Source organism: Rissa tridactyla, chromosome 1, assembly GCF_028500815.1.
Source record: "Rissa tridactyla isolate bRisTri1 chromosome 1, bRisTri1.patW.cur.20221130, whole genome shotgun sequence".
Taxonomy (NCBI): domain Eukaryota; kingdom Metazoa; phylum Chordata; class Aves; order Charadriiformes; family Laridae; genus Rissa; species Rissa tridactyla.
In genome coordinates this window covers 142193843-142221839 of record NC_071466.1, presented here as the reverse complement: position 1 = coordinate 142221839, position 27997 = coordinate 142193843, and the positions used below count along the sequence as shown (strand labels likewise).

General features: G+C 47.9%; 2 protein-coding genes across 4 annotated transcripts in view; one reads left to right on the top strand and one right to left on the bottom strand.

Moving 5' to 3' along the window:
* The window catches only part of LOC128902214 (alpha-2-macroglobulin-like protein 1), a 28002-nt gene extending 24480 nt beyond the window's left edge, over positions 1-3522 (top strand). Inside the window, exons 36-37 of one of the 3 annotated variants that reach the window (XR_008463700.1) lie at positions 1210-1271; positions 1439-1533. The gene's annotated coding sequence lies outside the window, so the exon portion shown is untranslated. Of the gene's footprint in view, positions 1-1209; positions 1345-1438; positions 1534-3388 lie in introns of those variants that run through there. The other 2 variants (XR_008463699.1, XM_054184755.1) reach the window with 2 other exon arrangements.
* On the bottom strand, positions 4-27932 carry LOC128902196 (alpha-2-macroglobulin-like protein 1). Its single transcript, XM_054184687.1, has 36 exons — positions 27650-27932; positions 25326-25512; positions 24836-24998; positions 24033-24085; positions 23700-23720; positions 21924-22077; positions 21426-21510; positions 20750-20870; positions 19815-19932; positions 18616-18725; positions 18098-18268; positions 16547-16771; positions 16352-16415; positions 15710-15855; positions 15405-15554; positions 14334-14531; positions 13554-13641; positions 12775-12928; positions 10730-10958; positions 10278-10401; positions 9980-10101; positions 9516-9567; positions 9056-9139; positions 8494-8670; positions 8087-8168; positions 7334-7490; positions 6339-6413; positions 5965-6136; positions 5301-5515; positions 4756-4971; positions 4226-4341; positions 3475-3565; positions 3136-3204; positions 1837-1939; positions 1084-1125; positions 4-259 (listed from the first exon to the last, which is right to left on the bottom strand). Exons 1-35 carry the CDS (start codon positions 27745-27747, stop codon positions 1085-1087), a joined length of 4431 nt encoding a protein of 1476 aa, XP_054040662.1. The 5' UTR covers positions 27748-27932; the 3' UTR covers positions 4-259; position 1084.
* Between the last annotated feature and the right edge of the window lie 65 nt (positions 27933-27997).

The following is a 27997-nucleotide window of genomic DNA, read 5'->3' as shown; positions in this document are numbered from 1 at the left end:
TTTTTCCCAAGTGCTCTTAAATGCAATATTCCTGGTTTGGGAGAAAAAAAGTAGATCTGAAAAATCACTCAATCCGAGAGTTCCAGTCTCCTGACTTTTAATAAGATGCCAGGCACAGTCTGAACTTTTCAGAAACTAACTGCTCAGCAGGGAATTTCAAGTATTTTCTCTTTGCTTCTCATCTTCATGTGGTGGCTGTTGGCAAGGGTGACAAAGGATTGATGGACAGAGACCGCAGAGGATGGGTCTGTCCCTGTTCCTGTGAAGACAACAAAGGACAAAAAAATCTGTATTCATGGAGTATTAAAACTAACCACCCAGGGCAACTCGGGGGCTTTTTTGCACCTTGTGACCTAACAGGGCTGCTAAGCCATTAAGGATAGGGCTCTCTCTGATTCTACCCATACAAAGCCTACAGCAGAACTAAGAGCGTGGGGCTTGTGGCAGGTATCCCTGGGCAGGACTGTGTGCCTCCCACAGGTGTTTTTCTCCATCTGGGCTGCAGGCAAGGAAGCATGCAGATGCAAACAAGGTTTAGAACAGGAGCAGGCACTGGTCAAGTTCAAGCTTTGCCTTTGCCCAGCCTGGAAAGAGGAGGGGCAGGTGCCCATTCCTTAGCATGGATCAGAAGCCAGGCTGAGACTGTGAAAGGCTTGGCACTGAAAGGAGTCAGGCCCTGCAGTAAAGGTGAATGTGGCGTGTTGTGTGCACAGGGCTGGAGGGCTGTGGAACTGCAGGGAAAGTGCCAAGAAAAAGAACTGTGTTGACTTGAGGAGAGTATATTTGATGCAAAAGGCCAGGACTGGTGGTAGGACTCAGGGCAGGCAGCCCTTGTTTTCTGTAACATATCTCCAACTCTGTCATGAGCTGGTCACCTCAAACCTTCCACTTCAATTCTGCCTTTACCTCAGTTTAACCACTGGGATGCAGGAACTCACCCTTACTTAGCATTGCCAATCGCTTCCTACCCTGAACCTGAAGCCTGGCAAATTTCTTGGCCAAGGGCCCTTGCCTGCACCTCCCTCCCTCTCCATAGTCTTCGGGACCATGCCTGTGATGACAAAAGAGGTACTGGGCCCTCACCTCACTCACAAGGGGCACGGTAGCTCATCACTGTAGTTTCTTCTGGAAGTCAAGAAAAAAAGCTCTGGTGAGATACACTTGCCAAAAACTCAGTAAAGCAACCCAGCATAGTGCCTCTCTTTCTAGGAGAGGCGTTCCCTCGGCTTACAGGACATGACTCCCCTGTGCTGTGACACATGAAATCGCTGGTATGTGTCAAAGGCTCTGTGCGCAGCTATTCCAGATTCACCCAAGTCTTGGGGCCTGGGATCTTTTGAAGCCGTAAGTCCCAGACAGCTCCATTACAATTATGGATTTCTCACTTTCTGAAGCAATTAGCCGTCCCTGACACATTTCTAACTTTTCCTCCCACTAGGGACCCTAGAGAACAGAGGACAAGTTGTTTTCAGTGTCATTCTTCTAAGGGGGCCCTCACTCTTCTAAAGCCACCCCCTTACTATGGTCTCTCTGCTTTTGCTGCCTCCCACAAAATGAGTGTAGAAAAGCACAGCTCTGAGCTCCTTGCTCCCCTCTTCTTGGAAGAGTTAGGCCCTAAGTGGATCCACGTGCCAACTTCAAGTTTGCAAGTTCTGGGGCCAGAGAAAGAAGAATCTACCATTTTGAAAACCAAGCGGTAAGTCCGTCACTAGAGAACTTCTAAGGGGCAATTAGATAAAAACATCAGGGATGGTATTGCCTTAGACATGACAATTTCAGAAAATTCCTTCCCATGGTACATTTGGGTGGTTTCTGCAGTACAGCATCTGAGCTCACCTGGCATGTAGTAATCATAGACCTTGATATTAGCTGGCTTACGATCCTTCACTTGCATGTCCTGCTGCACCAGCAAAGTGTAGGCGTGAGGCTGTCTAGTCAGCTAAGACCAAGAGATGCAAGGATTACAGTCAGAAGCAAAAAGTCCTGTAAGACAATCCCTTCCTGCCCTCTCTCAGGCTCCTGTGGAAACCTCAGCACTGTGACAGGTCTTTTCTGCTTTCCAGTCCATCTCAGAAATATCTTTTACTTCACATTCTGTGGCCATTTCCCATTTTCAGTCACCTAATTTAACTCGGCTCATGAGTGACTTTGAACCCAGAGAGTCAATGCACATTAGCTATCTAAGTATAGCACTAGTGTTTCCAACCAATTCCACGTTCCCATCCAGCTCTGCTTTGAGCTCCTTTGCGCATCTTGCCTGAGTGGCTACTTTCTCATACACAGCTCTTATTCTCCAGTTTCACACAACCCTCATCATTAAGCAGAAAAATGCAAGGTGTGGATGAACAACTGCTGGGTGGTAGTGGTTACATGACCTGCTGTTGATTTGCTTCTACCTTGTCCTACCTAGCAGCCTGACCTGAAATCTTTCTCTGTGAGGCCTTCCTGCTCTATGCTGTAGGTGTAATGGAAGCAGCATGTCTGCAAGTCTTATGCATCTACACAACGATTATGAGGCTAGCTTAGCTCAGCTCATTGACAAATAGGGATGGAGAATCACAGAAATGTAGAAGTGCTCCTTGGAAATCCATAAGTTTTAAAATTCATGCCAGGTCTCGTTTCTGGTGTTGTTCAGGTATGCATGTAGCTAGAGAAAGGCTGGAGTGGTTGTTAATCTGTTGACTAATGAGGCTGTCAAGCGAGCACTGTTGCTTTCACAGCCATCTGGTCTAATTTTGACTAATTTTGGCAAACTTCATGAGCAATCTTGGGTGCTCCCTACTGCATTCAGGCTGCTTAAGGGCTTTCTAAGAGTTTAGGCTTGCTTGAATTTACTAGATGGATCCTACTACTACTCCCCAGTCCTAATCAGACACTGTATGTGGACTTTCAACACTCTCTGAACAGTGCCAACAGATGTAGGCTTAACATCAGAGTTAGCCTCATTTCACTCAAGTTAAGGCTCTACAACTGAACTACTACACATTTCCCCAGGTCAGCAAATGTGACTGGTACGCAGGAACAACAGCTCTGGATACTTAAAATACTAATGGAACCAAGATACAAGAGTAAGCTAAAAGCTATCTGCTAGTCCATTGTCCTTTTAATGATGACATTAGCCTAAAATCCACTCACTTCATTCAGGTAGAGAATGACTAGGTCAGCTTCGCTTTCAACTTTCTTCACTAAAGGCATTTTCTTTAGCTGAAAATAGGGGAAAAAAATGTCAGAAAGGCTCTAACAGAAAGCAGAAATATTCAGGGATATTTGTCCTTGTGAAAGCGTGGGCAAAATGTTCACATGGGCAAAATGGCAAGGTGTGGCCTGGAAGAGACTTTGGGTATAAAGATTTCTTGGGAAGAAAAGAACTATGTTTCTCTGCCCACAGGAATGATCACAGTCCTGCATACAATCCTGCATGATGGACATCGATCACCGTTCCCACCCCAGCTGGACACAGACTCGCACTCTCACCTCTTCCAGTGAATCTGCCACAGGGCTGTATCCAGATAGCAGCTCCACTTGGATCAGGACCATGTTGGTTGACACACGGTTCCCTGTGTAGCTGCAGCAGGAACCCAGAAGACAGCACTAATGTTACTTTCTCAGGCATGATCTACAGATACTCCAGCCCAGCTTTGGTACTCAAGTGGAGGAATCTGCCTTTCCTTCCAGTGTTTCTCCTGTAAGCATACCTGTTCCTGTACTGTAATAAGTCTTTGTGCTTCTCCTGATCTCTCTTTTAATTTTGCCGAGCCAATGAATTCCTCAGAAGGCTTCTGGAGTTACCTTCCCTAGGCATGGCAGGGAATATCACATCCTCTGCCCGCTCTCTTGGCGGTTCTGTCCCAAGTCAGGTAGGGGTACAGGAGAGGAGAGTGGTGTGGCGGTCAATCAAGAGCAGAGGTGGGAAGACTTAGGAATAAGTGTCAGCAGTCAGTCCCACAGGACCTTCACATTACTAGTGGTTTGGGAGCTAATCATAGAAGGGAGTGAGACCCATAGACCTTGGGAGAACTTGTGGTGACTGGCATGATAACGAGATAGCCTAAACTGTCCCTCTGGGGCCTTGTACCTTTCACCCAGCTGAGGAGAGCATCGTTAAATGAACATCTTAGCACTTGGACATCATGAGTGAAGGGCAATCCTGCCCATCAAAAGACTGATGTGGTGCCAGAAGCCTCTTAGCACAAGGGGAGGCAAGGGGCAATTGAGTGTCTCCTACCGAGCATGAATGGTGACAGGGAACTGGGTGGCATTGGGTGCGGTGCACTCTGTCTGCACAGACACAGCAAAGGTGACTTCACTCTTCGGTGGAGGAATGTGGTACCGCAGAATGGCCTGTCAGGACAGAAAGAAGCTAGTTGGCAGAGAATAGCAGGGCTTTTTTTTTGCTGGTAAGTATCCTTGCCAAGCGTTTGGCTGCTGTTTGCTGTCTTGCACTGGTGTAAGAGAAAACTATGTGGTGTAAGTGGAGGTTCTGCTAGTGCACTGTGCCTGGTTGTGTTCACTGGACTTCTTGGAGGGGAGCTGCAGCTCTGACTGCGTGGAAATGACATGGACTTCATTTGGGGAACTGCTATTCCCTTCCTGTTTCATCCCAGCTCCTCTTACCAGCCTCGAAGCTCAGATTGTTGCAAATCACTGCAGCAGTTTGTTTTCAGTCTTGGCTAAGAAGCTAGGTGGTCTTAGGCTAGGTCCCCTGGCTTTCAAGGCTTTTCTCCACACAGATGTTTTCTCCCTGGCTGGGCTTACCTGCAGGAAGAGGCACCCATGGCCCTGCACGTGCACAGTATAATCTCGGGGAATGGCTGGCAGCTCCACTGTCTGCAGTAGGAGGCGATTGGTGTTGTCTACTCGGATGTTTTGGTTGAAACCCTCAGAGGAGAGAGAAGCCTGAAGATCAGGGCCATCCTTGCTGAAGGTCTTGGTTGCATACAGGGCTAGGGCTTCCAGAGCAACCACTGTGTCCTGAGGAAAGAGACACACATTGGGCAAAATAGAATCCCTGCTTCCTCTGCATGACCAGTCCTTAGCCTTTCCCTCCCTCATGCTGCACCTAGAGCACAATAAGTGTTGAGCTTTCCCCCTGGACTTTTAGCATGGGATTAGCTCAGAGGAATACAAATACTCACCCTTTCCCAAGTCCCAGGAGCTGTAAATCCAGAATTAAGTTTTTTTTCCCCTCTTTTTTTTTTTTTTTTGTTTTCTTTTATACCACGGGCTGTGCTAGAACCCATTGCTCTCACAAACCATAGCTGATGGCAGGTTCTCTGCTAATGATGGCTCGAGGGGATTACCTGGGTTGAAGCAAAGCCTCCATAAGGGTTTTGCTGTTTGGTGAGCCAAGACACAATCTGGGATGCCTTTCTGATTTCATCTGAAGACAAACTTGACTTTGAAAGGTGAGCCATGAGGATAATAGATGTCAATTCCACATCAACAGATGGAGCCCGATACCAATATAGGGAGTCTTCTTCCTGTTTGGACTGTTGACTCCAGAATATTTGGTCATCTAGAGGTGGAGTGGGAACACTTATGGAGTGTGTAGCTGTATCTAATGACCTTGGAGTCCTACTCATCTCCTCTGCCTAGGTACTTAGTGAACATGTACATTGGGACAAGATATGAGTGCGTATCTTCCTATTTCCCCCCCACACCCTGCTTTTTCCAGTAAAAACCTAGGCCTTCAGGCTGGAAGGCACTTTACAACATCCATGAAGCTCCCCTGGTTTGGGTGACTGGGAGACCAGGACTATGAGACCATCCATAGAGCAAGTCTGTCTCACAGTATGGATATAGCCTGTGACAGCTTGGCAAACAGAGGCCATGCAAGCCTTCGTCTCCCCACAGACCTCTGCCAGTGCCCCCCACTGCTGCCCTGCATTTCTTTGGTCATTCTGCCCTGGGATCTCCACACAGTTCTGCCCATGACCCTCTCTCCTGCCCCGCGGTCTTTCGTACCTGATATTATGGCCGCCTTATCCAGTCTTTTGAGGATTTTCTGCCTGAGGGCCTTATCACCTGCTACTGCAAATGCATTTGCAGCTAGTGCCAGGCTGTAGAGGTTGTAAGTGCCAGTATCAGCGTTGACCAAGTCCCTTATACATTTCAGAGCTTTCCACACAACTGGGTCCTGGGATACAAATGAAAGCGCATCAGTTGCTGGCAGGGTGTATGGGGAAGGAGTGCAGCCTTGGTGTGTGCAGAGAAGGATGGAAATAGGTACAGAACACAAGGAGAGAAAACTGGTAGCGTAGCCCTGTGTGGACGAAGGCAGAGCACCAGTGCACTGCTGCGTGCTGCACACACTGCCCGTCCCTGCTGATGATACTCACAGAGCGTGGCATCCCTGAGTGTATGAGAGCGGTGATGATCACAGAGCTCATCCCCAGTCCTTCCTCCACTGCACCCTGCAGACACCACAAAACAGAGAAGAGGAGGGCTGCCGTAAGAAGGGAGAGGGAGAAGTTTTCCAGTGCCTTCTGCTCCCTGAGAAAAATCCAAGCCAGCGCAGGCAACAGTGCTGGTCCTATTCCTCTGCTAAGGAAACGCCAGGGCTAGTATCTGCTCTTGCAGGTCCTGCTCGCTGGAGCACTTCCCAGCCGTGGCGCCCCAAGCTCCTCCGGGTAGCTGATTCCCTCCCTCTGCTGAATACATTCTCCTTTCCCCGCCCCTGCAAAAGATTTTCAGTAGCAGATTTCACTGCCAAGGGAAAGGGACGTTCCCACAACCCCACTGCAAGGTGGCACCCCAGTTGAGGGCCAGGACAGTGGCAAGGGCATGGAGGAACAAAAGAAAAGGTAGCTTTTGCAAGAGGCAGTTTGATTATCTGAGGCCCTGTCTACCGAACTGCTGGTGTCTCTGCTTTGATGGTACTCTGCGTGTGTCTGTGCATGCAAAAGTGCTGTGTTTCTGAGTGTGTGTGGAACTTCCCTGGCAAGGTGAATTTCACATGAGCGGCTGCCATCAATCTCCATTCACTCCATTTCTGGCTCCCTGTACAGGAGGGAACTCAGACTGAAGGAAGAAATGGCAGCTCAATAATGTGAAAGAAAGCTAAAGGAGTTTACCAAAGGTATAACACAGAGCTTGAGATGGGGCTAGGGCAGGGCACTGATTCAGGAGGTATCATCAAATGCAAACCTCCATCATTCATAACCTGAAGAAGTGTCACCGTAACTAAGCACAACACTGAGTGTCACCCAAGGGTGACCTTGGGCACATCAAAGCCACCCTCCTGAAGCAGGTTTCATTTGTTCTTGGCATCCAAATTGGGCCAGAAAATAAAGGAGCTCTGAGGTACCTAATGAATAGCCAGGATATGTCATACCATCAAACCGTTGTTGAAGAGCTTCCCCACACTCTCGAAGCAGCCAGATGGAGTCTGACTTTTAATCAGGGCACTGGCAGCATCCTTTATATTCTGCTCATCTATGTGGATGAAGTCCTGGGCTTGGCTGAAGGTCTTGAGGACAAGGGCAGTAAGCCTAGAGCCAAGGAAGGGAGAAGAAAAATCGGTCTGAAACAGTTACTGATGCCCACCCCCAGTAGGAGACAGGAGCCTCTGTGTCTTCCACTATCTCATCCCTGGAGAAATATCAAAAGGCCAGAGCCTCTGTGCAGATGTAGAATTGGAAGCAACACACGTGACACAGATGCTCTTGAAGCTTGAGCTCAGACCCATTTGCAGCAAGAGATAAAAAATTCGCTGACAGTTCAGTGCTTCCCCTGGACCCCGGACAATTGCACCAGGGTAGACTTATGTGATTTAAAGCCAGGAGGGTTGGTATTTAGTGAGATCACACAGTCCCTTTCCCAATCCTGTTTTGGCACAAAGCACTCTGGAAAACCTGGGAAGAAGAAAGCTTTGCAGCCAAGTTTTCAGAATCAGACTCAGTTAGGGTGCCCAAGCACAACAATCAAACAGGGGTACCTCAAGTCACTTCATTGGCATGGTTCTCTTCCTGTTCAAAACTCCACACCTCTAGACTCCTTCAATTTCCCCAGACCAAAATCCAAGCCAGCTTGACCCTGATGAGGTCAAGCTGTTGTTCCTCAAGTGTGTCTGGATATCTCTGCTTACCACGTGTTCCCTGGCTCACTTCCTTCCCCAAAGGCACTGTAGGAGCCGTCTGTGTGCTTGTACAGGAGTTGCCGCTGGTATCCTGTGGGAAGAGGTTGGGTTAGTGAAGATGTTCTGTTACTATCATGTTCTTAAGGTGACAAGCTGCCCTGCCAATCCTGCTGATCATTACAGAGAACATCGCCTCCGAGGAATTCAGCAAAGGGCTTTCAGAGGGGTGCCGTGCACCCATTGCTCAGCTGAGACACAGCAGCCTGATTTACACTGCTGTAATTCCCATGATGTCAGGCAAGTGATGCTGCACAGATCCTGTTCAGCACCAAGCCTCTGCTGAGATCCTCACTGCGCAACTTATTGTAGCGGACATCACCAGCTTAATAACCCAACATGGACCAAAATCCACTCACCGCTTTCCAGATAGCCAATTGCCTTCTGTTTGATTTCTGGAGTCAGTTGTCCTGTTTCTTCAAGGTACCGTGTGATAAAGACATTGGGGGCAAAATGAACCATGTTCTGCTCACCACAGCCACTGGACATCTGGAGGAGCTCATCTACGTTGTCCAGTGCTGTCCCCAAAATGTCACCTGTAGGACAGAACCACAACTTTGGGAGTGCTACATATTCTTGCACGTAAAAAATTTCTCTTCTCACTGATTCCCCAGATAACCCGCTTAAGACCGGTCTCAGTTCATCTCTGCTCACACTAGGATGACTTTAATGTCTATAGAGCCCTTTAGGAATGGTGATAGGGTAGTTGCCTATTTTTCCCGTGTCTGGGTGAAATTCTATGTCCATCTGTCCCAGTAGCACTTGTATAAGAGAAATGGGGTGTTTCTCTGGAAGACATACGGGCCCTCACTGGACACATTCCCTCTTGTTACTCTGTTTGCTAAAGCAGACATGGTGGCACTAGAAGAAAAGGCTCCTGCAGGGAAAAATCTTACTTTCCAAGAACCCCCTAAATCTCACCTAAGAAAGAGATGTGGGCTCTCTCTGACCCAAGGATCCTGTTCTCTGGCATAGCAAAAGTGATTGTCTCTGAAGCTGGAGTTCCTGCAAATGGCAAAAACATCATAACACCACCACCCAGGAAGCAGATGGCAGACCCACGGCATCCCTAGGAGATGGTGTAAGCAAGGCTGGGATCACCTCATCGGCTGGTGAAATCAGCATTCAAAAGAGAGGATGACACGGAGATCAGGCCGCCCACTGATAAGTGACTGTGATGTGGTTAGGCAGTAGCTTGGTGCTGTCAGGAGCTTGAAGTACCAGCTAGAAATGAATGGCTTTGCCTTCCCATAAAAGCTCCAAAATCCCTGCCTTTCCCGCCCCCACTCACCCCCAGATAGTCCTAGAGTTCACGGACCACACTGCACATGTGTGGCCCAAGCAGTAAGGCAGTCCCTGTCTTGGGGATACCCGCACCTACCTTTAGGGCACAGGAGTGAGGTGTGGGTCTTTTCCTCCAGAAACCCTTCTGCCTGGTGGGGAAAAGGCTGGTCAGCTCGGAAGGGAGAGCAGTAAAATGTGATAGCAGCTGCACAGCACCCCACCTTCCTGCAAGCACCTCTTCCATCCTCATGGGCTGTGCAAAGGGCCTCACACAGGCAGCAGGGATATGCTGTCAACAGTGAAGTTTCACTGGGAATTAGGTTTCTAAGCTGCTACGTGTCTTCTGCCCCCATTGACCTGCTAGCAAGCACTTCTGACATCTCTGTCCCACCGAGTGGCTCACGCCCCCACCCAGCCTATCCTTAGAACCACTCCTTGATCAGCGTGCCGGAGAAACATGCCTACCTGCCTCACCAACTCTACCTTCCCAGAGCCACCCACTGGGCCATGTTGAGCCTGACCCAGTTCCGACCTCACCAGGACCCTGAAGCGTGCTCTGACCTTCACCAGCAGGTGTTTAACCACTGTGTCCTTCCCTCCAGACTCTGGCACAACAGCTGTACTCTCAGTGCAAACATCTTCTTGATCCATCGCCTCAGCAGTGACAGTGAAATTCACCTTCCCTAAAGAACAAAACATCAAGAGGCCAGTTGGCACATCCATGCTTAAGTTTTTGTTTGCTCAGCCTAAGGCTGCCCACTCATGCTTCGCATTGGAGGCCACTCTCCCAGCCCAGCTCTGGTTTCCTCAAGCATCTCTTCCAGTGCCTCCCACTTTTGCCCCTCCCTTGTTCCCTTACCTAATTTTGTAGCCTTCACATCCCAGAAAAATGTTTTTGCTGAATCAGGACACAGACAAATAGTGAACTTGACATTCGCATGCACAAATTCAAAATCCCTGGAGTCCATTAGGCTGAGCTGGAGCTAGAGGTGAAACAAAAGGGAGTCAGGGTTACAGAGCTGCTGTTGTATTTTTCCTTTCAGCTCCTTGATCTAAATGACAGTCAAGCCCAGGGTGAGTATGATGACCTTGTTGCAGTATCTGTGGGCCACCAACAGTTGCAGTCCTGTAGGGTTGAGCTTATGGGGAAGGATAAGCTGGACAGAGATGGTTCTGCATGAAGCTTTGTGAAGAGCTGCCTTGGAGTCTTTTGCCCAATGTCTGAGGAGACCCCTGTCTGAGTGTCTATCAGTGAAGAACTGTTACCACACATTCCCCTGCCCAAAAGCCATCCTGGAGGGAGCCACTCACCACCATGCACTGCTTCAGGTAGCTGAAGATTTTGACTTTCAGGGGAAATGACTCTCCCCGGAAGACCGAGTAGGGCAAGGTGGGTTCCACGAAGAAAGGCTTGAAGCTCCGCAGACTGGTGGTCTCTGAGATTCCCAGCCCATGGCTCTCTGAGGTGCAGAAGGTCATGGCTCTCCAGTCTGTGATACTGTCGGGTACTGTGACAGCTAGCTCAGCAACCCCTGAATCACTGAGGAGAAAAGAGAGTGGAAGGGGTTGTCCCCATCCCTGTAAAGATTTCTCTTGGGAAGACAAATGCAGAAGGCCTATTAACTGGAATGTCTGTAAAGGTTTGGGGATTCCTAGGAAGCAGGAGAGAGGTACAGGAAGGATAGGTGGTCAAGGAAGTCCTGAGAGGAAAATGCAAATAAAAATTTGCTTCTGGACAGTGTTGCACCTTAAATTCTTGTTTTGTGTGGGCACACAGGGCTCTCAAGGGTCCATGTTATATACCAAGCCTGTGTCAGGGAGTACCTTCCACCACATTACCACCCAAACACCCAACCACAGCTCTGCAGTCACCACTATAAATGTCACAGATCTGCATACACAAAACAGAAGACAGTCCCTGCCCTGAAATGGGCATAATCCAGCATGGGGTGGAGAGGCAGAGATCTTATTTTATAGATGGAGAACATCGGCACATGGGAGAATTAAGAAAGCTAGGATGTGTGAATAAGGGGAGAACAGTGGGTGCTGCATAACTTGACTTTAGCAAAGCCTTTGACACAGTAGTCTCCCATTGTATCCTTGTAGCCACATTGTTGTGGACTGGACAAGTGGATGAAAAAATGAGCAGAAAATTTGCTGGACCATTGGAGACAAGGGATCGTTATTGGTGACACAAAGTCCAACCAGTGTCTGTTTACCTGTGGCATTCCTCAGGGATTGACGCTCAGGTCAATAGTGCTTAATGGCTTTATTAAACCATTAAGACCTGTATAATAGAAGAGAGGACATCCTCAGCAAGATTAGAAGACTAATCTTGCTATATATTAGCAGACTATACCTTCTTGGGGAGGGGTTCCTGATATGCTGGAGGCAAAGGCTGCTATTAAGAGGAACCTTGAAAATCTGGAAAAATGGTCTTGAAAATGGGTAAACACAAAATTCTATATCTGGGACAGGAAATGGCTAGTAAGCAAATTTGCAGAAAAAGAGGTGGGGGTCCTGGTGGATAACAAGTTGAGCGTGAGACATCTCATGTGCCCTTACAGTAATGAAGGCCATCTGCTTCTGGACCGTATTAAGAAGACTGCAGCCACTGGGTTCAGAAAAGTTATTTTTCCCCTCTATTCCTCTCTTGTAGAACCACATCTGGAGTACTGTGTCCCATTTTTGCCTTCCAGTATAAGAAAGGTATTGACATACCTGAATGCATCCGGTGCAGGACTACCAAGATGGTCAGAGGGCTGGGACATTTGGTGTAAAAGGAGAGGCTGAAAGAACTGGGGTTTTCAAACTTAAGAGAGAAAGGCTAGGGAGAGATCTACATTCTACAGCTACCTAATAGAAAGGTGTAGAGACAGTGGAACCAGTCTCTTCAGGTGTATATTGATAGGATGAAAGGTAACAGACACAAATTGGAACATGGGAAATTCTGATTTGAGATAAGAAAAAAAATAACATGAGGATAGTCAAACACTGGAACATGTGTCCAGAGAGTTTGTGGAATATCTATCCTTGGAGGTACACAGAACTTGACTACAACAGCCTGATCTAACTGGACCGGCCTTGTGCAAGATGTTGAGCTTACAGACCTCTGGAGGCCTCTTCCATCCTAGAGGATTCTGTGATTTTAGGTTCCCCAGGGTCATTTGGAAAATCTCAAGCAGAGCCAGGAACTGAACCAAACCTCCAATTTCCTTATTCAATTCTTCACACCTCTGTTTTCTTTGTGGGCACAGAAGGCACCAATGCGCTGGCTCTGCTCCTGCCCATTCCCCCTCTGCTGTGGCTGGTAGGAGGTCTGGATTCGTGTGGGGTCATGGCCCATAATTACTCACCTGATGGGAACCAGAGTCCAGATGAATGTCTCTGGAAACCAGGTTCGTACTGGCCCTGCCTCGCTGCCCAGCTCTACGTGCTCTGACTCAGCGCGTTCAACAGCAGCATCTGTTTCTGGGTTCAAGTTGTCCAAGTCTGCCAGCTCATCATAAGCTATTGAAAACACATGCATCCATTCAAAGGGAGAGCAACTGTGAGATCAGGGTAGAGTTCAGCTAGGAAAAGCTCAGTTCTCCATCCTTCCCACTCCCACTCTGATCCCCTTTGTCCTCTCCTAGATGCCCTCAACCTACTTCACCATTGTCTTCCACGGGACAACCAGGAGACTTTGTGGATTCCAACATGTGTGTGCTCCCCCATGAGGGAGCTACCTTCTCACACTTTTGCTCTCAGCTCCTGCAGAAAGGCCTAGATAGTGCCCAGTGCCAATCTTGGCTCGTTCTCTAGTTTCCAGCAAGACATTTCCTAGTCTTACAAACAGATGTTCCTTCCTGATACAGCTGCCTCATTTCCCTCCTAGACCGTATTATCTTCCTGCTTGCCAGCAGAAGCTTCCAAGTAGGTTCTTCCTATGTAGCCACCCCTCCACCCCTCCAGTGCACAGACACACGCATGTCAGGAACCTTCCCCTCTTCCTGTGGTGCACATCTCCTCTGCAACCTCCCACTCATCTCTGGAAGCCATCCCCAGTTCCTCAGCAAACTGCATGTTCAGCTGCCCTTGTGCAGCCTATATGTTACCCGTGATTTCCAAAGAAACAGGATAAATCGAGATGTACACATGTAGTCGTAGTAGAAATTGGTCTGGGTGCGGCACTCAATTGGAGACTTGATTTTAAGGCTGGTTAAAAATGTTAGACCTGAATTCTGGAGGAAAGACGGGGAGGAAAAGAAGGCAGATTTCAGTGGGGGTGGTGTTGTGTCTGAGGGTCTGTCTCTGCTCCCACCTCCCAGCATATCAGCCACCCTGTGTTGTTGCATCTCAGCCTGACCTGTGAATTTATATGGGGAGAGAATGCAGAGCCATCCTGCTCACAAAGCCAGTCCTGGCCTCTCATGCCAAAGGAGGCTCCCTCCAGGCAGAATTGTGGGGGTGACCACTCACATGTGCGTGCCCACACACAAAGTTATTGTTTTGGCGCCACAGTTTGCTGCCCACCCTAACACAAGCTTGTTCTCATCTTTCACCTGCTATTTCTTTCTACTATTCTTTCCCTCCTTTCCTCAGTCCCTCTTTTCTTTTCATGTGCTTTGCTTTTCCAACCTCCAATTCTCTCTGACTCAGGCTGACACCCCTCTCTCCTTCCAAACCCTAGAAAGTCTGAGGGTCTTGAGCTTCGGATAAAAAAGGAGCCTGGTTCTAGGCATCTTCCTGATCATTGTGAATTGTCAAGCTGCAAGCATGGAGTGTCAGAGATCTCTTAGTTCAGAAGCTTGGCAAATTCAGAACCTGAATTTCCCGGTGTTTACAGGAAAGACAATCTGAAGCTACCCAACGCTGACCTGGGTGGGATACAAAAGGACTCTGATATTTCAGTTTTTCTGGAAATTAGATTTACCTTCAGAAGCTCATAAACATCTGGTTGGGATACTGCATAAGAGTATCTGTTGTACATGAATGGTGACGTTGTTCCTGGTGGAAGGGTAGTTTGAGGGGAACTGATGATTCCTGGGCTCTTGTGGATAGTACAGTAGTCACTGTAGGAGTCTGTGAGGGTGCTGGGGTGCTCCTGAGAATAGCTGAACATATTGTACACCTGTAGACAGAGAATGAAAACAGCACAGGTCAGTGTGAGAGGTGGGAAGTTTTTCATTTCTATCTAAAGATTTTCTGTGACTGCAGAGACAGAGCTCAGATCCTGCCTGCCACAAAAGCCCAGCCCCAAAGATTTTTGAGCTTCATGGAGAGCCTACACAAGTTTTAGATGCACAGCACCAGAGATGAACACAAACACCTCTGGGGTACAGCTGCATAGCTGTGGCCACTTCTAGCTCCTAGATTGTACCGGTGAGCTCAGTGCATACAGCGAGGACACCTTCCCCATAAGAGTCATTAGATAGCTTCTCGTCTGACTGAAGGCACATCCTGGATCCACCGAGACAGTTTCAAGAGGCAACTCAAGGGTCCTTAGACACAACATATCCCATGTCTAGAGGAGAAATGGGACCCTTCAACTGCCAAGACATCACTTGCAGTCCAGTCTATGAATGGAAGGGCTGTCTGGTTCATGTGGGCTAGAACAAAGACATGGAGTCTATCCATTGGTGTTGGGTATTTGGGTATTTTTTTTAACATAACCCTTTTTTTCAGAGTTCTGTCATGAATTGGTTCAGGAGATGGAAGTGTCTTGCCAGCTGGTTGACAGTGTGGCAAAGCTCTGAGTTTAACAAGGATGTAACTTTGGGCAGTACCTGGGGATGACAATGGGTTATTCTATTAGATCCCCCTGTAGAAACTGGATATTTTCACTGGTGTTTGATGTTGGCCTTCATTTTTTCTTATTAAGCCATGTCCTGTCTCTACTCAAGTACCTATTACATCCACTGTTCCTTATTAAACGGTGATTGCAACGAGATACTCAAAACGCATCTCTTCAATATTAGCAAGGCTCAACACTAAAGTAACTCACACTATCCCTAGATAGCTCAGCCTCTGGCCTCAGGAGAAGGACACTCTGGTCTACAGCACGGATGCTACATAGGGAGCCTGGTGCAGCCTGCAAATGGAGACGGACAGCGGATCCCGGGAGAGCCACTGTGTCTGAGAAGCCAAGCTTCACCTGAAACAGAAGAAGAAAGAGGGACTGAAGACATTGATAGAGGAAGGAAAGGGGAGACTGTGGCTACTGGATTCTGCTGGGCGTCTATTGCCAATTTGCAGTTAACTAGCTACCCTCCAGCCTACCTGCCCACTTATGGTTTGTGCACTACTTACATGGTTCCTGAAGCACTTGGAGACTTTCAGACTGAAGATGTCAGCTGCCACTTGCCCCTCAGGGAAGGCAGTGTAAACAAAGAGGGTAGCCATGGGTGAAATGAGGTCAATGGCCAGAGTGACATTGAAAGCTCCACTATACTGACCTGAAGGAAGAAGGAGAAATAGAAAAAGTGAAGGAAGAAGCAAGGAAGTCCATCTCCAAGGATTACAGCAGCAACATGCTCATCTTCTGTAATACTTCTGTACAGTTACTTGGAAAAAAAACTATTCTGCCTTGCTTCTGGAGAGGCCACAGCTAGACCAGGATGTAGGTTGGTGCCATTTTGTAGCAGTGACCTCACATCATGAGGTCTTGGCATGATCTCGGCAACAACATGCACTTGGAAGGGAAATGACTTTCTACCTGAGTCCAGAAAAGATTCTGTGAGTTTTCTTGGAGGTCTCTGATAATTCCTGCTTGAGAGATAAACTCTGACGATTTCATCATTTGATCAGAAAAAAAATTAGGGAAGTTAAAGATTTTTTGTGCCAGCTCTGTTGTTTCCTGTTGGTCTCAGATCTTTCTCTCCTTCCCCATTTAGGCTGGAAGGGCTTTCCTGTTGAGTCTTTAATCTGTTCCTGGTATTTAGATGCTCTTACCTGATGGTGGATCAAGAAGTACTGTTGTTTGGCCATGATGCACAAGGGATCCTCTCACCAAAACCTGAGGGGGTAATGAACAGAGCAAAGGGTTGATAGTGCCTCTGCTCCATGTCTCTGGACCAGCCAAGGTCTCTCTGCTGACACAGACCTGTCACAAAGCTGACCCCATTGCCAGTGCTGTCCTGCACTCACCAGGTGGTAGAAGTCTGCTGTAGCAGCCCTGTCCCCCAGCTCTGTGGCTAGGATGCGATAGTGCACAGTGACCTGCTGCACGTCCCCACAGGGCAGCATTGCCTGCACTGGCTGGATCCTCACAGAGCTGCGACTGGAAGAGTAGAAGGCCCTCAGTGTGAGGGACGCAGTGCCATAAGACACCCTCACATTTCGACCGCTTAAGTCCTCCGGCTGGGTCTTCGCCTGTGGCACAGGAAAGGTGTCTCAGTGTCTGAAGATTTCTTACAGATCTCCCTATACCAAAACCAAGACTGACTGGACAGTGGGCTCTGAAGTCTCCCAGGGTAAGGTGTTTATTTCCACCTAAGCCAAGCTCAGTCAGCCCCTTTCTGTGGAGATCCGCACGCTCTGGGATAGCTAGCAGCTAAATAGCAGCCAGGGAGCTGTATACTACCAGGGCTTGGGCTAGAGCCTGAACTTCTGCAATGTTGTTGCTACCTTTGGAGCAAGGCAGACCATTAGATTGTGTAGAGTGGCTCATCAACCCCTGGACTGAACCACTGAACCCTTTGCTTCTGTCTGGTATGTGCAGGGAAAATATCAGCATGGATCTGCCCTGATAATGTATTTCACTGTTCAATGTTATTCCACTTGCACACGGTATTTCTTTTAGCACTTCCCCTGATTCATAGGGTAGAGGCGGCAGGGGACAACTGAAGATCAATAGCCTTGCTCATCTTTGACCTTTGACCTGTCTGCACTGAGACTATGATACTAACATCTTGTGGACTTCCAGCAAGGTCCAGATCCATCATCTAAGATACTGTATGTGCTCTCATAAAGAGACAGGGCTTGACTCAAAGTCCCTTGACCCTGGAGTTTACATAGGACAGGTGTTAGAAACCTACCCCTACAACCGGACAAGAGCCTTCGTTATTCATGGGAAAGCAGATCGAAACTTTTCTCTGTCAATTTGCTGTTGGTGGCATCCCTATTCAGCTCCTTACATCCTGGTTACCTGCTCTGCTCCAGATTGGATTGCAGCAATTGTTTCCTTACTAGCCTTCCTTCTTTCTCTTCCAAGTTTTCTGCCTCTTATATCCCAGGTTTCTCCTAATTTTTGTGCTATGAGGAAACATAATGTAAATGGGTCACTGATGTTTTCTTCTCCACATGTATTTTCAGATGCTTCTTCCCTATCTCCTTTCCTATCTTCCTGTTCCATGCCATGTGGGAGTTCTTCCTTTGCTCTCTGTCCCTGCCCGGCCCCACATAGCCCTTTCCACCTCAAAGAGAGGTGTTATGTAGATAGACCTCAGTCACAACTTCATGGGGCTTCTGTCCACTGCCCCATATCTCATCATATCTCCTGGCTGCTCAGAAACTGTGTATGACACCAGGGGTCGGAATGCTGACACTGCTATGGGCTATTCCTCTTGCCCTAGATCTGTCATTTCACTTCTCCATGCCTCAGTCTCCCTGGCTATATCAAGACAATGACATAGACGATTGGTCTGAGAGAGGCATTGCTTAGTGCTAGCCAAACCCAACATAATTATTGGGCTTAACCTGTAGGAGAACTTTAGTGCTGTTGTCCCATGCTGACGTCTCTAAGATGAAAGAGGCCATCCCATTGTCATCTGTGAAGTAGGACTTGGTCTGCTTCCTGCTACCATAGGACACTGTAAGAATCACCTCCTTGTTCTTAAGGTGTGTCCCATTGGCACTTTTGAGTTCCAGCTGTAATGAAGCAGAGAACAGTCAGAGAATTGGAGGCCTCAGGATTGAAAATCTACCTCCCAGTAGAAGTCCCAATTCCCTTCTCTGCAAAGGGACTCTAAGGGTGAACTCTTCCAACCCCTCCCCATTTATGCAGCAGCCATCTCATCTGGCAAAGCCATGCACCTATCCTGTAGTCACACCTTTGGATTACCTCTTGGTAGAGATGTCAAAGGACAGACTGGGACAGAGGACTGTGCTAGCAGCTTTGAGCAGTTCAAAGCAAGGTGATCCCTCAGTACTTCTGTGCCCTCCATCCCCTTAGGTCCAGCTGCTGGACTTTCCACGTTTCTGCCCTGTTCACTTACATTTCCATAGTAGGGAGCTCCTTGCTGATAGTAGTAGCTTGTCTCCCAGAATTGGAGAGTTGTGATATCAAAAGTGACCTTGCAGTTTTCAGTGGTGTTGACCTCCACCCCTAGGAAAGACAGGAGGTGCATGCAGGTGAGTATCATGCCTCCGAGCAAAGGCAGCAAGATTGGATGGCCTGATGGAATGGGATGGACATTCACTCATAGGGGTTTGTAGTTTCCCTGTTTAACTACAGGAGTCATTTAACACACACACTTGGCACTAGTGCCTCCTACATTCTGACCTGCTAGAATGACAGCAGTCTACTGGGACGTCTCTGCCAGGCAGTTCTAAAATGCTCTTTCTGACTTTGTTTAAGATGGTCCTACTCATAATTGTCTAGTTGCATTCTCCTCCCATTCTCACATCAGAGCTGCTAGAAGGCAACATCTTTCCTTGCCTTCACCACATTAGTTTACAGTCTGCTGCCTTGTGATGTGGTGCCCATTTGAAATTATTGCAGTAGTTTGCTAAGTGAATGCGTGTCACTGTTTTCAGCAAGGGCGTGCAAAATATTTTCTTGTAAGGAAGGGGTTATAAAATTTTGTAAGAGAGGAAACCTTACAGGATGGAATATTTAACAGTAGCTCTGGACAAGTAGCCTCATCCTCCCTGTGGAGATAAATAGGACGAAGAGCTATTAAAAGTACACAGTCAGGGCCTTGGTTATCACTGGTTGGTCTGAGTATCTCCTTGTTCCAATGGCCTTTCCTAAAGTATGGTTTAAGAGCAAAAGAACCTCGCCTGGCCCACTTCTGTGTGCATTTCTACTGTGACTAGAAGACAAGAAAAAGCAGCTCTCACCCATCTCTGCCAAACCAAGGTGACTGTCAGAGCTAGACTGGCCACAGTAGCTTGAGGAGGAGCAACCATACTGTTAAAGCCCATCCTGCAACTGGGAGAACTCACACGTCCTATGTGAGTCAGACCTGGGTGGTATGGTACACGAGAACACCCATGCTGCCTTGGTGCTCCCGTGGAAGACACAACACTTTGAACACTTGACCCCATGGCAGCCAGTGCAGAAAGATGCAGTGGTCTGATGGGAAGACACAAGGATCCATAAGGAGTCTTCAGATGAAAACCCAAAGACAAGTATGTTGCATGAATGTAAAGTAAAAAATTTTCCACAAAGTCTAGAATCAGTTTTTGCTACCTGTTCCACTTTCTTTCATAAAAGCCACAGCTTCCAGGTTGAAATCATAATTGTCACCACGCTTCTGCTGGTAGCTCTTAAGATTCACCTCAGTGGCAAAGCAGCCATCCTCGTTTGTCTGGGGATGTGAAATTGTATCTGTTAACCAATCATGAATGCACTAATCCCTTCTGCAGTGCAGATCAAACCCAAGGCCCCGAAGTCTAAAAGTACATGACTAAGGCACTTGAGTTAAAGGAGCAACTCCCATACTGGCATGAAACATACTTTTTTTCTGTGCAGCAGTCACTAATCGGAGATGCTGTTTCACACATGTGTCATCTTTACGTACTTGCTCATGTGCCAGTAGCAAACATGAGTTGTCATTTCTCCCTGACAACATGATTTCTTCTGCTAGGGCAGGATTTAGCTTTACGATACTTGCTGGGTTACTTAAAAAGATGTAAACAAATATAGATACATCCATTCAACCCTAGAGATGAATGAGTAAAGTCTGTGTTGAGCTGAATTGCTTGCTTAGATGCAAGAGGTAATTTCTGTATCTCCAAAACAGCTGTTTCCAGGAAAGAGCACACAGGTATTTACACCAGATTAAAAGGTGGTGCTAAAAAGCATCCAGTGGAATTGAATCGGTCAACAGTGTTTGTATTTTTTTTTTTTTCCCTGTTGCAATACCTGTTTTGTGGGCAAATCTGCAACAGTTTGCCTACAGGTACTTCTTCCTTTGAGTGCATCTAAGTGCAGTCAGAGAAATCATTGGGAGGGGTTAAGATTGATACAGTGGGGAGTTAAGGATATATCAGTCATTCATCCCTGAGAAAAGAGCATGCCGCTTCAATAGCTGTTGTCTGTCCCACTCCTTCCTTTAGTATTCTTCCCTCTCTTTGCCCCTGTTCCTCTCTTTTGCAGGAGGAGTGGAGGTTCCATGTGCTCACCTTACCAGTGTAATCCTTACAAATACTGTGCTTGGCTTTAGAAGACTTCCGATTATAGCGGATATGTTTACGGCATACCACAGCCTTCACACTACCTTGGACTGGTTTCCCGTATGTGTACCTGGCAAACATAGGAGAGAAGACTTACACTCACATACAGAAACACTGGCTCAAGGGTGAATAATATCAGCATTAGCCTGTGGTTTGCAATTATACAACCCAGCAGCCTGCAGCATCTTCAAGGTTCACAAGCTCAGCAGAGGCCAAGAAGTTAAAATGACTTAATCAGATTGAGAGAGAAGGCAGTGATGGGTGAGTTCTCTCCAAGTCAACACTAGTTCTGCCAGGCAGTGTTAGGGGACACTGTGCTGGCCATAAGTTCAGTCATTATTTTTTCCACACTGGCACTAATTAATGCAGCAGAGGTACTGTATTGTAGGGCACGTGCCCCTCTGAGGACATCCACTGCCACACTTGCAAACTGACAGAGAAAGAAGCAAGGAGAGAATACGGAGAAAGGTGAGAGTCCAGGAGGATTCCTTAGCAAAGGATGCCAGGGTAACAGACATTGGAACAGAGGTAGGGTTGGCAGAGACCATTTTTAGCTCAGTTATTGATAGCTATGCAGTTTCCAAACTAGTAAGAATGCACGGTCTGTCATGGTAAGTCAGCTCACATGCCACAAACGTGGAGATGGAAGTTCTCCTCCAAGATGGTGACCACCTGAGGCATCTGGATGGAGACACTGAACTTGGGCAGCACTGCGTGACAGCAAGAGAGATATAATTCAGTGAGAACAGAGTTCATTTGTTCCAATCCTTCCCAAATGGTTGTTCACAGAAAAGAAATCTCTCCTTTCATTCCCTGACTGGTAGCAATGCACCAGCAGCTCAGCCAGGGGAGTGTGGTGGGAATAGACAGCCTTAGTCTCCTCCTCAGAGCCCAGCTGTGGAACAGTGCCTCTGTCCATCCTCAGGACACGGGGAAGGAGAAAGCCAATGGGCCTGAGTGAAAGCCAGTGGTTACACCTAAAGGCAGGCAGTTGGACATCTCAGGTGCTAGCACAACTAGCACAGCTGTTCACAGCTCCATGGCCCGTTCAAATCTGTGTGAGAGAGGGGGGGTGGAGGCAATACATCTTTCTCTGCTGTAGTCAGCTCCCTGAGACTCTTACCGTACTCCTCTACCCTGAAGGTATGCATGCGGTCAGGCATTTTGATGGTGTACTCTCCAACCGGTGCTTCTGCAGCCATAGTGAAGGACAGATCCACAATGCCTCCCACAGGTGTAACATTCAGCCACTGCGCAATTCGATTCCCTTTGGGGTCCTGAATAGGCAGTAGTAGAGAGCAGTTATTTCCCAGTGCAAAAAGAGACTCCTTTGAAGGATGTACAAGCTATCACAGCATGGTTTGAGCACGTATCATCTTGTCCTAAGAGCCCAGGTCTATCACACCTACAGTGCTCAGGTGAGTCCGAGCTTGAAGAGGATAAGGCCTTTCTGCCTGTCTCATTGTCAAAGTCAATATATCATATTATTGGTCTCTGTTGGCACTGCCATTTCACTGACTGCTGCTGCAAAACTATGGTTTACTGCCTCCCTGTCTCACTAAGAGATAGGGGTGGTCCCTCTTTGAGATCCTTGTGGTGATCCGAGCTGGCATAGCCCCCAGGTCACTGTGGAGAGGGTCAACCCTCTTAGGCAGCACATGCTGCCTAAGGCAGGAGCTACTTGGGTGTTAGGAAGAAGTTCTTCACCATGAGGGTGGTGAGACACTGAAACAGGTTGCCCAGAGAGGTGGTGGATGCCCCATCCCTGGAAGTTTTTAAGGCCAGGCTGGATGGGGCTCTGAGCAACCTGGTCTAGTGGGAGGTGTCCCTGCCCATGGCAGGGGGGTTGGAACTAGATGATCTTTAAGGTCCTTTCCAACCGTAACAATTCTATGATTCTATGATTATGGGGGAGCCTGATGTCTTGAATCCCCAGGGAAGTCTGGGGAAAAGAGTCCAGGACTTCATGCAGGGGACCATGAGGCCCAGTATAGAAAGCACATGTAAAGACCTAGGATGCAAGGGCATTTGGAGGCTGTGTTGACTGTCACAGTCAGTCCATGATGGATAGTGTTCTCCCACTCTTCTTGGGATGGCAAGATGCAGAACTCTAGCTACGGTCACACTGAACAGCTAGGAAGGACTTAACGATGAGTTGATGGGTGCTTTATAAACATAAGGAACAAGTGGGAACTGTTTGAAAGGGTGAAGCTGGATCAGAGTACTATGTTTGTATAAACTGGCATAAAGTACTGCATAGGTGTGTCAGAAACCATGCATTTATGTATTGATTGCTTGGTGGGTAAGACATGCAAATGTACATTAGCTACTACCAATTGCTAGTTGGAACTGTGACCTCTCTGTATGGGTTATTACAAACTCCCCATCGCTTTCAGGTATCTTTCCTCAACTCAGGTGATTGCAGTCCATATTTTACCTATAATATTGAAACTAAACTAACAGATTTTAAGAACAATATCCTGAAAGCTGCTTTGGGAAGTTTCTCTAGCTGTGTAGCCACAACACTAACTGGTCAAACTTTTCTGTATGTTAAATATAAAAGTCTCTTTAAAGAAACTTGCGGATTTTGACAAATCTTCAATTCACAGGCTAGAGGGACTAAAAGTCCTGTGATCCTTCTAGGAAAGTTTGCTGGACTGGTTTTCAGTGGCACCCGTCATCTACTGCAGGGACCACCCCTGTGTGATCGGTATCATGACACTGCACCGACAGACTTGTGTGGGTACTAAAGGGAAGAAGGGCAAGAAGTCGAGGACTGTTCCTATTCATTCTGAGGTAACTACTTTTCTGCATTCATATTTCCCCACCACCATCTCCAAACCTGTATCTTCCCCAAGGTGAGAAGGGATGAACACTTTCAATAAAGTAAGTGCTTTACCTTCAGTTCCACCAGGCGGTGCTGTGGGGAGGAAATAACCGTTACTGGTGGGATGTTTTCAGGTAAGTTACCATCCCCCTCCCCGACATTTTTTAGCCCCCAACCATCCATGAGTCTTCCCTAAGCAATTCCCAGTGACTGCCCGTGACCCAACATCACAAGCAGCTCCTGCGTGGCAGGTGGTGCCCACTGCTGTTTGTCAGCACCAAAAGCAACACGGAGACCAGCTGTCCACAGATGGATCACCTAGCTGGGCCAGGCACTGATCCAGAAGTCATGGAGGCAGCTCATAGCATTTTCAGACTTATTAAGGCTTCTTCCCTCTTGACTTACCGTTTCGTTGCTGGCAATAAAGTTCTGATCCAAGGTAACAATTCGCAACTTGACTACAGAGCAAAAGAAAAACAGGACTGGCTGAAATGAAATCAAGTCTGTTAATAATAATAAGAATGGACGGCTAAGAAAGACGTGCCCATGTTCTTCACTGAGAGGATGTGGGCAGCAGCTAGAGCCATCCACTCCTGGGCCTGCGCTCAAAGCCCTGCTAAGAGCTGGCAGCCTGCTAGAAAAGAAGTGGTAGGAGAGGCGGTGTGGGGTTTCTGGGAAAGCTGGCTGTGCTGGTGAGAAACAGCATTTTTCTGGACATTGGACCTGTGGTGGGGCACTCAGTCTTGCCGGCAGTGAAAGTCATGCCAGTGGAAAGGGTGGAGAAACACGGGGCAAAGAGCTGTACCCTGTGGTGATCTGAGCTGTGCCAGGGCAGTGGTGGGGCTTGCAGGACTGTGATCCTCGTCTGAGGAAATCTGGGGGAGAGAGAGGGATTTAGGGCACTGACAGACTATTGTGGCTTTGACTGGAGCAATCACGAATATAACACAGTGGTGTTGTTTGAACCTTTTCTCACACATCAGCCAAAACACACAAGCCCTGTTCACACTGGCATGCTGTCTGGCTAGTACTGGAGAAAACATGCACCATGCTGATGCAGGAGAGAAGTATCCCCAAATCCCTCAAAGAGAAGCCTGTGACCCATATCCCTTGCAGAGCAGGCCCCACTCCAAGTGCTAGAGGATACCCCATATTTCATGGCCTGAGGACCACTCTTTCTCTCACGAGACATGGCATTCTGCCCATACCAATCTGTCCAGGTTTGTACACAGATTTGTCTGTCTGGATAAAAGTCTTCTTGTCTGCGTGCTTGATTAAGACTTGCTGTTTCTTCTGAAACTCTGAGTTGGCTTCCAGGACTGTGATAACAATAAAAGCCACTTCATCGGAATTTCCAACAGGAGGAGGGACCTGCAGGCACAGTTGTAACCATCATTCAGGATGGATCCCACTCGTGGATCCCCAGGCATTTGAAATAATGATTATAATACTGTTTTTATATTGCTCCAGAAGAGTAAAATATCAGTGGGGCTGGACTAGATGATCTCCAGAGGTCCCTTCCAACCCTACGATTCTGTGATTCTGTGTGATACTGGCAGACCTATATAAGCTGAAGCAGAAGATTCAGTGCCTAAGATGACCCCACAGGAAGACACAATTTTTTGCCTTCCTGCCCAGCAAGAGCAGAACTCATGCACTATCCACCCTACTGACAACCCTTGAAAATACCTTCCTCACCTGGAAGGTTGTGCAATGAAAGAAGGTGAGCTGAGAGATGGACTGAGTGATCACAGTCTCATTCCCAGCTTTGCTCTGCAAGGTTACTGTCACATGGATTGGGACTGCTTGCTTTCTGCTGAGCTGGAGGCACACTGTCTCTGAGAAGGGGTAGTAGAGCTGTGTTGGTATTGCCACGGCATAATTTCTATTAAAAAAGAAAAAAAGAAAACTCAGGTGAAACTGTTGTCTAAAAAGACAGGTTTTGGCCATAGGGTTTGGGTACCTCCTAATAAGACTTCTAGTCTCTTCATTCCACTGTCATGACGCCAGTGGGACAGGATCACACCGTTCTTCTCATCTATGGGTACTACAGCCATTAACACTGAGTCTGCACGACATGTCGCGTGCACATGTAAAAAGATGAAGTCATTGCTTCCAAAACTGAAAGTCAAAATAAAGTGAATAGACCTCCCCATGTCACCCAAGGAATCAGCAACAGAGCTTGGCTACCTTGCAGCACTTCAGCTTTTTCAATGAACCACACTATGTATCACCATCAGCTTGCTTGGTTGGTTTTCTGCTTTCTGTCCTATCAGCTACTCTGGGGCTTGGAACCAACGCCATGCGTATGGGACCCAGTGCCCCAGCTTCATGTCCCAGACACAGAGCCTCATCAGCACATTCTCTTCAGCTGACGCTTCTGTCCTCCTTGCTCTTTTCTGCCAGATCTCACACCTCTGTGGCTTCTCTGTGGCTTCTCCATAGCTGTGCCCATGGATAACACCAAGAAGCTGTTCATATTGTTGGGGTTTTTTTCATCTTATACTGCACTGCAGCAGCTAGGACCAAAGAAGAGCCAACATTCAAGCAGGTTTGAAAACTCTTTATCGCTGACTCCTGCTTACTGTCTCTGGGCAGGTTCAGCCAACAGCCTGTTTTGCAGCTGCAGGAGGGCAGGGCCTGGAAAGATCAGAACAGCAAGAGGCAGGGACATGACCTGCTGGCAGTCCTTAGCTGGAGATCAGCACCCTGGCAAGAGGGAGTCAAAGTCCTGCTGGCCAGGAGCTTTGAGTGCTTTTTCACACTTGAGTGCTGTCGAGCTGCCTTGAGCAACTTGTCTGCTGCTAGTATTAGGGGGTCTGATAGCAGATGCCAATGACGTTTTGATTTTCCTACTTAAGCTGACTCATGGCACCTCCCCTCTGCCACTGGGACAAAGGATGGGATAAGCACTAAAGGCTTACTGCTTGAACCTCCCATACATCCCTTGTTTCTAATGACCCTTTATTCTGGAATATTTTCTTACACCTCTTTGACAATTCAACCCTTGCCCTTGCCTTCTGAGCTATAAAAGTACAAGACAGCATCTCTGAGGCTGTCATTAAAGGATCCCAAGACCCAAACTGGATTACTTTCTCATGAACCTACAAAAAACATTGGTGTACAGGTGGGACAGCAGAAAGCCTACTGAAGCAAGCAGTATTTTCATAAAGCAAAGCTTCATGCTGAAGGGAACAGTGGGAAACAGGCAGCAGTAAAGCATCATTTGAACGGGAGCTGTGTCAGGCTGTGGACCATGTCCTAGAGGAAGGGGCTATGCTCCCACTGGAAAGGATTTTTAAAATTAGACTTGTGCGTGCCACACCACACATGGCAGGAGGGATCCAGCTATGACCCAGTGACATGTTTCCCACTGGAACACCTACTGTCTGAGCACAGCCATGTTTCTGTTTCCATTTACGCCATGGCTGCAAAAGCAAAAAGCCTTCAAAAAGCGAAAGCAAGTTCACAAGCCAGTATATCACAGCAGTGCCTGCTGGAAGAGGAGCTGCATTCCTGGTAAAGTATATGACGAGAAGCAGTGCTGGTAATTGTCCTCGACAGAGATCTGAGAAAAGGCATGGAGGGAGCAGATGGCCAGCGAAGCCAGAACGAACACACTGCTTTACAAAGAGCATCCCTATTAGATACCTCGGGCTTATGCGTAGCCCAGTTTGTAAAGGCACCCAGCTTTGTCCGCTAAAGATTTAAATGGTGATCTATGACTCTGGGGAGAAAAGCATAGCCCGAAAGGAAATATATTCCAGAGCACAACAGGAGTTGTTCTGCCTGAGTCCTTGCAGAAATACAGTCTACATGAAAGGCAGTAAAGGGAGAGCCAAGTAGTAGGGAGAGTGTGAGGGGAGGGCACATGAGAACCAAATGAAACCTTGGGAATATGAGAAATTATGCCTCTCTGGAAAAACACTCCTGGTCTTAGGACTTCTGTTTCTGTCACACCTCCACCCCCCCAGGATTCCCCACAGACCAGAGCATGTATGCGAAGCAGCTGAGGTTCTTACAGCGTTGCAGGCGTTCCAGCCATGCTAGGTAGGAGAAGGATGCTGCCCCACAGGAAAGCGACGCTCCACATAGCTGATTGCAGGTCAAATCCCTCCATGGAAAGCTTAGCCTCTCCTCTGTCCCCCCTCGGCCCCTGCTTCTGCTGTCTTCCTTCTTCCCTCTCCCCCTCATCCAGAGCTGAAGGACTATGCAGCTCCTGCCCTGACAGAGTGCCTGTCTCTCTCTTGGCTTCGAAACCAAGGAGGTGGAAATCACGCGGCGCGTGGCTGGGGCTGGGATGTGGGCGGGTGGGAGGGGTGGAGACAGCGTTCATTGCCTACAGAGCAAAGGCGCTCACCTTGAGGCTT

Coding starts and splice junctions, on each gene's coding strand:
- LOC128902196 (XM_054184687.1), bottom strand. CDS start 27,747: ATGGAGGGATTTGACCTGCAATCAGCTATGTGGAGCGTCGCTTTCCTG. Junction 12,929..13,553: donor TTTCTACTACGACTACATGT/GTACATCTCGAT, acceptor TGTTTTCAATAG/CTTATGATGAGCTGGCAGAC. Junction 6,414..7,333: donor TCTTCAACAACGGTTTGATG/GTATGACATATC, acceptor TGGTGTCTGCAG/GGTGCAGTGGAGGAAGGACT.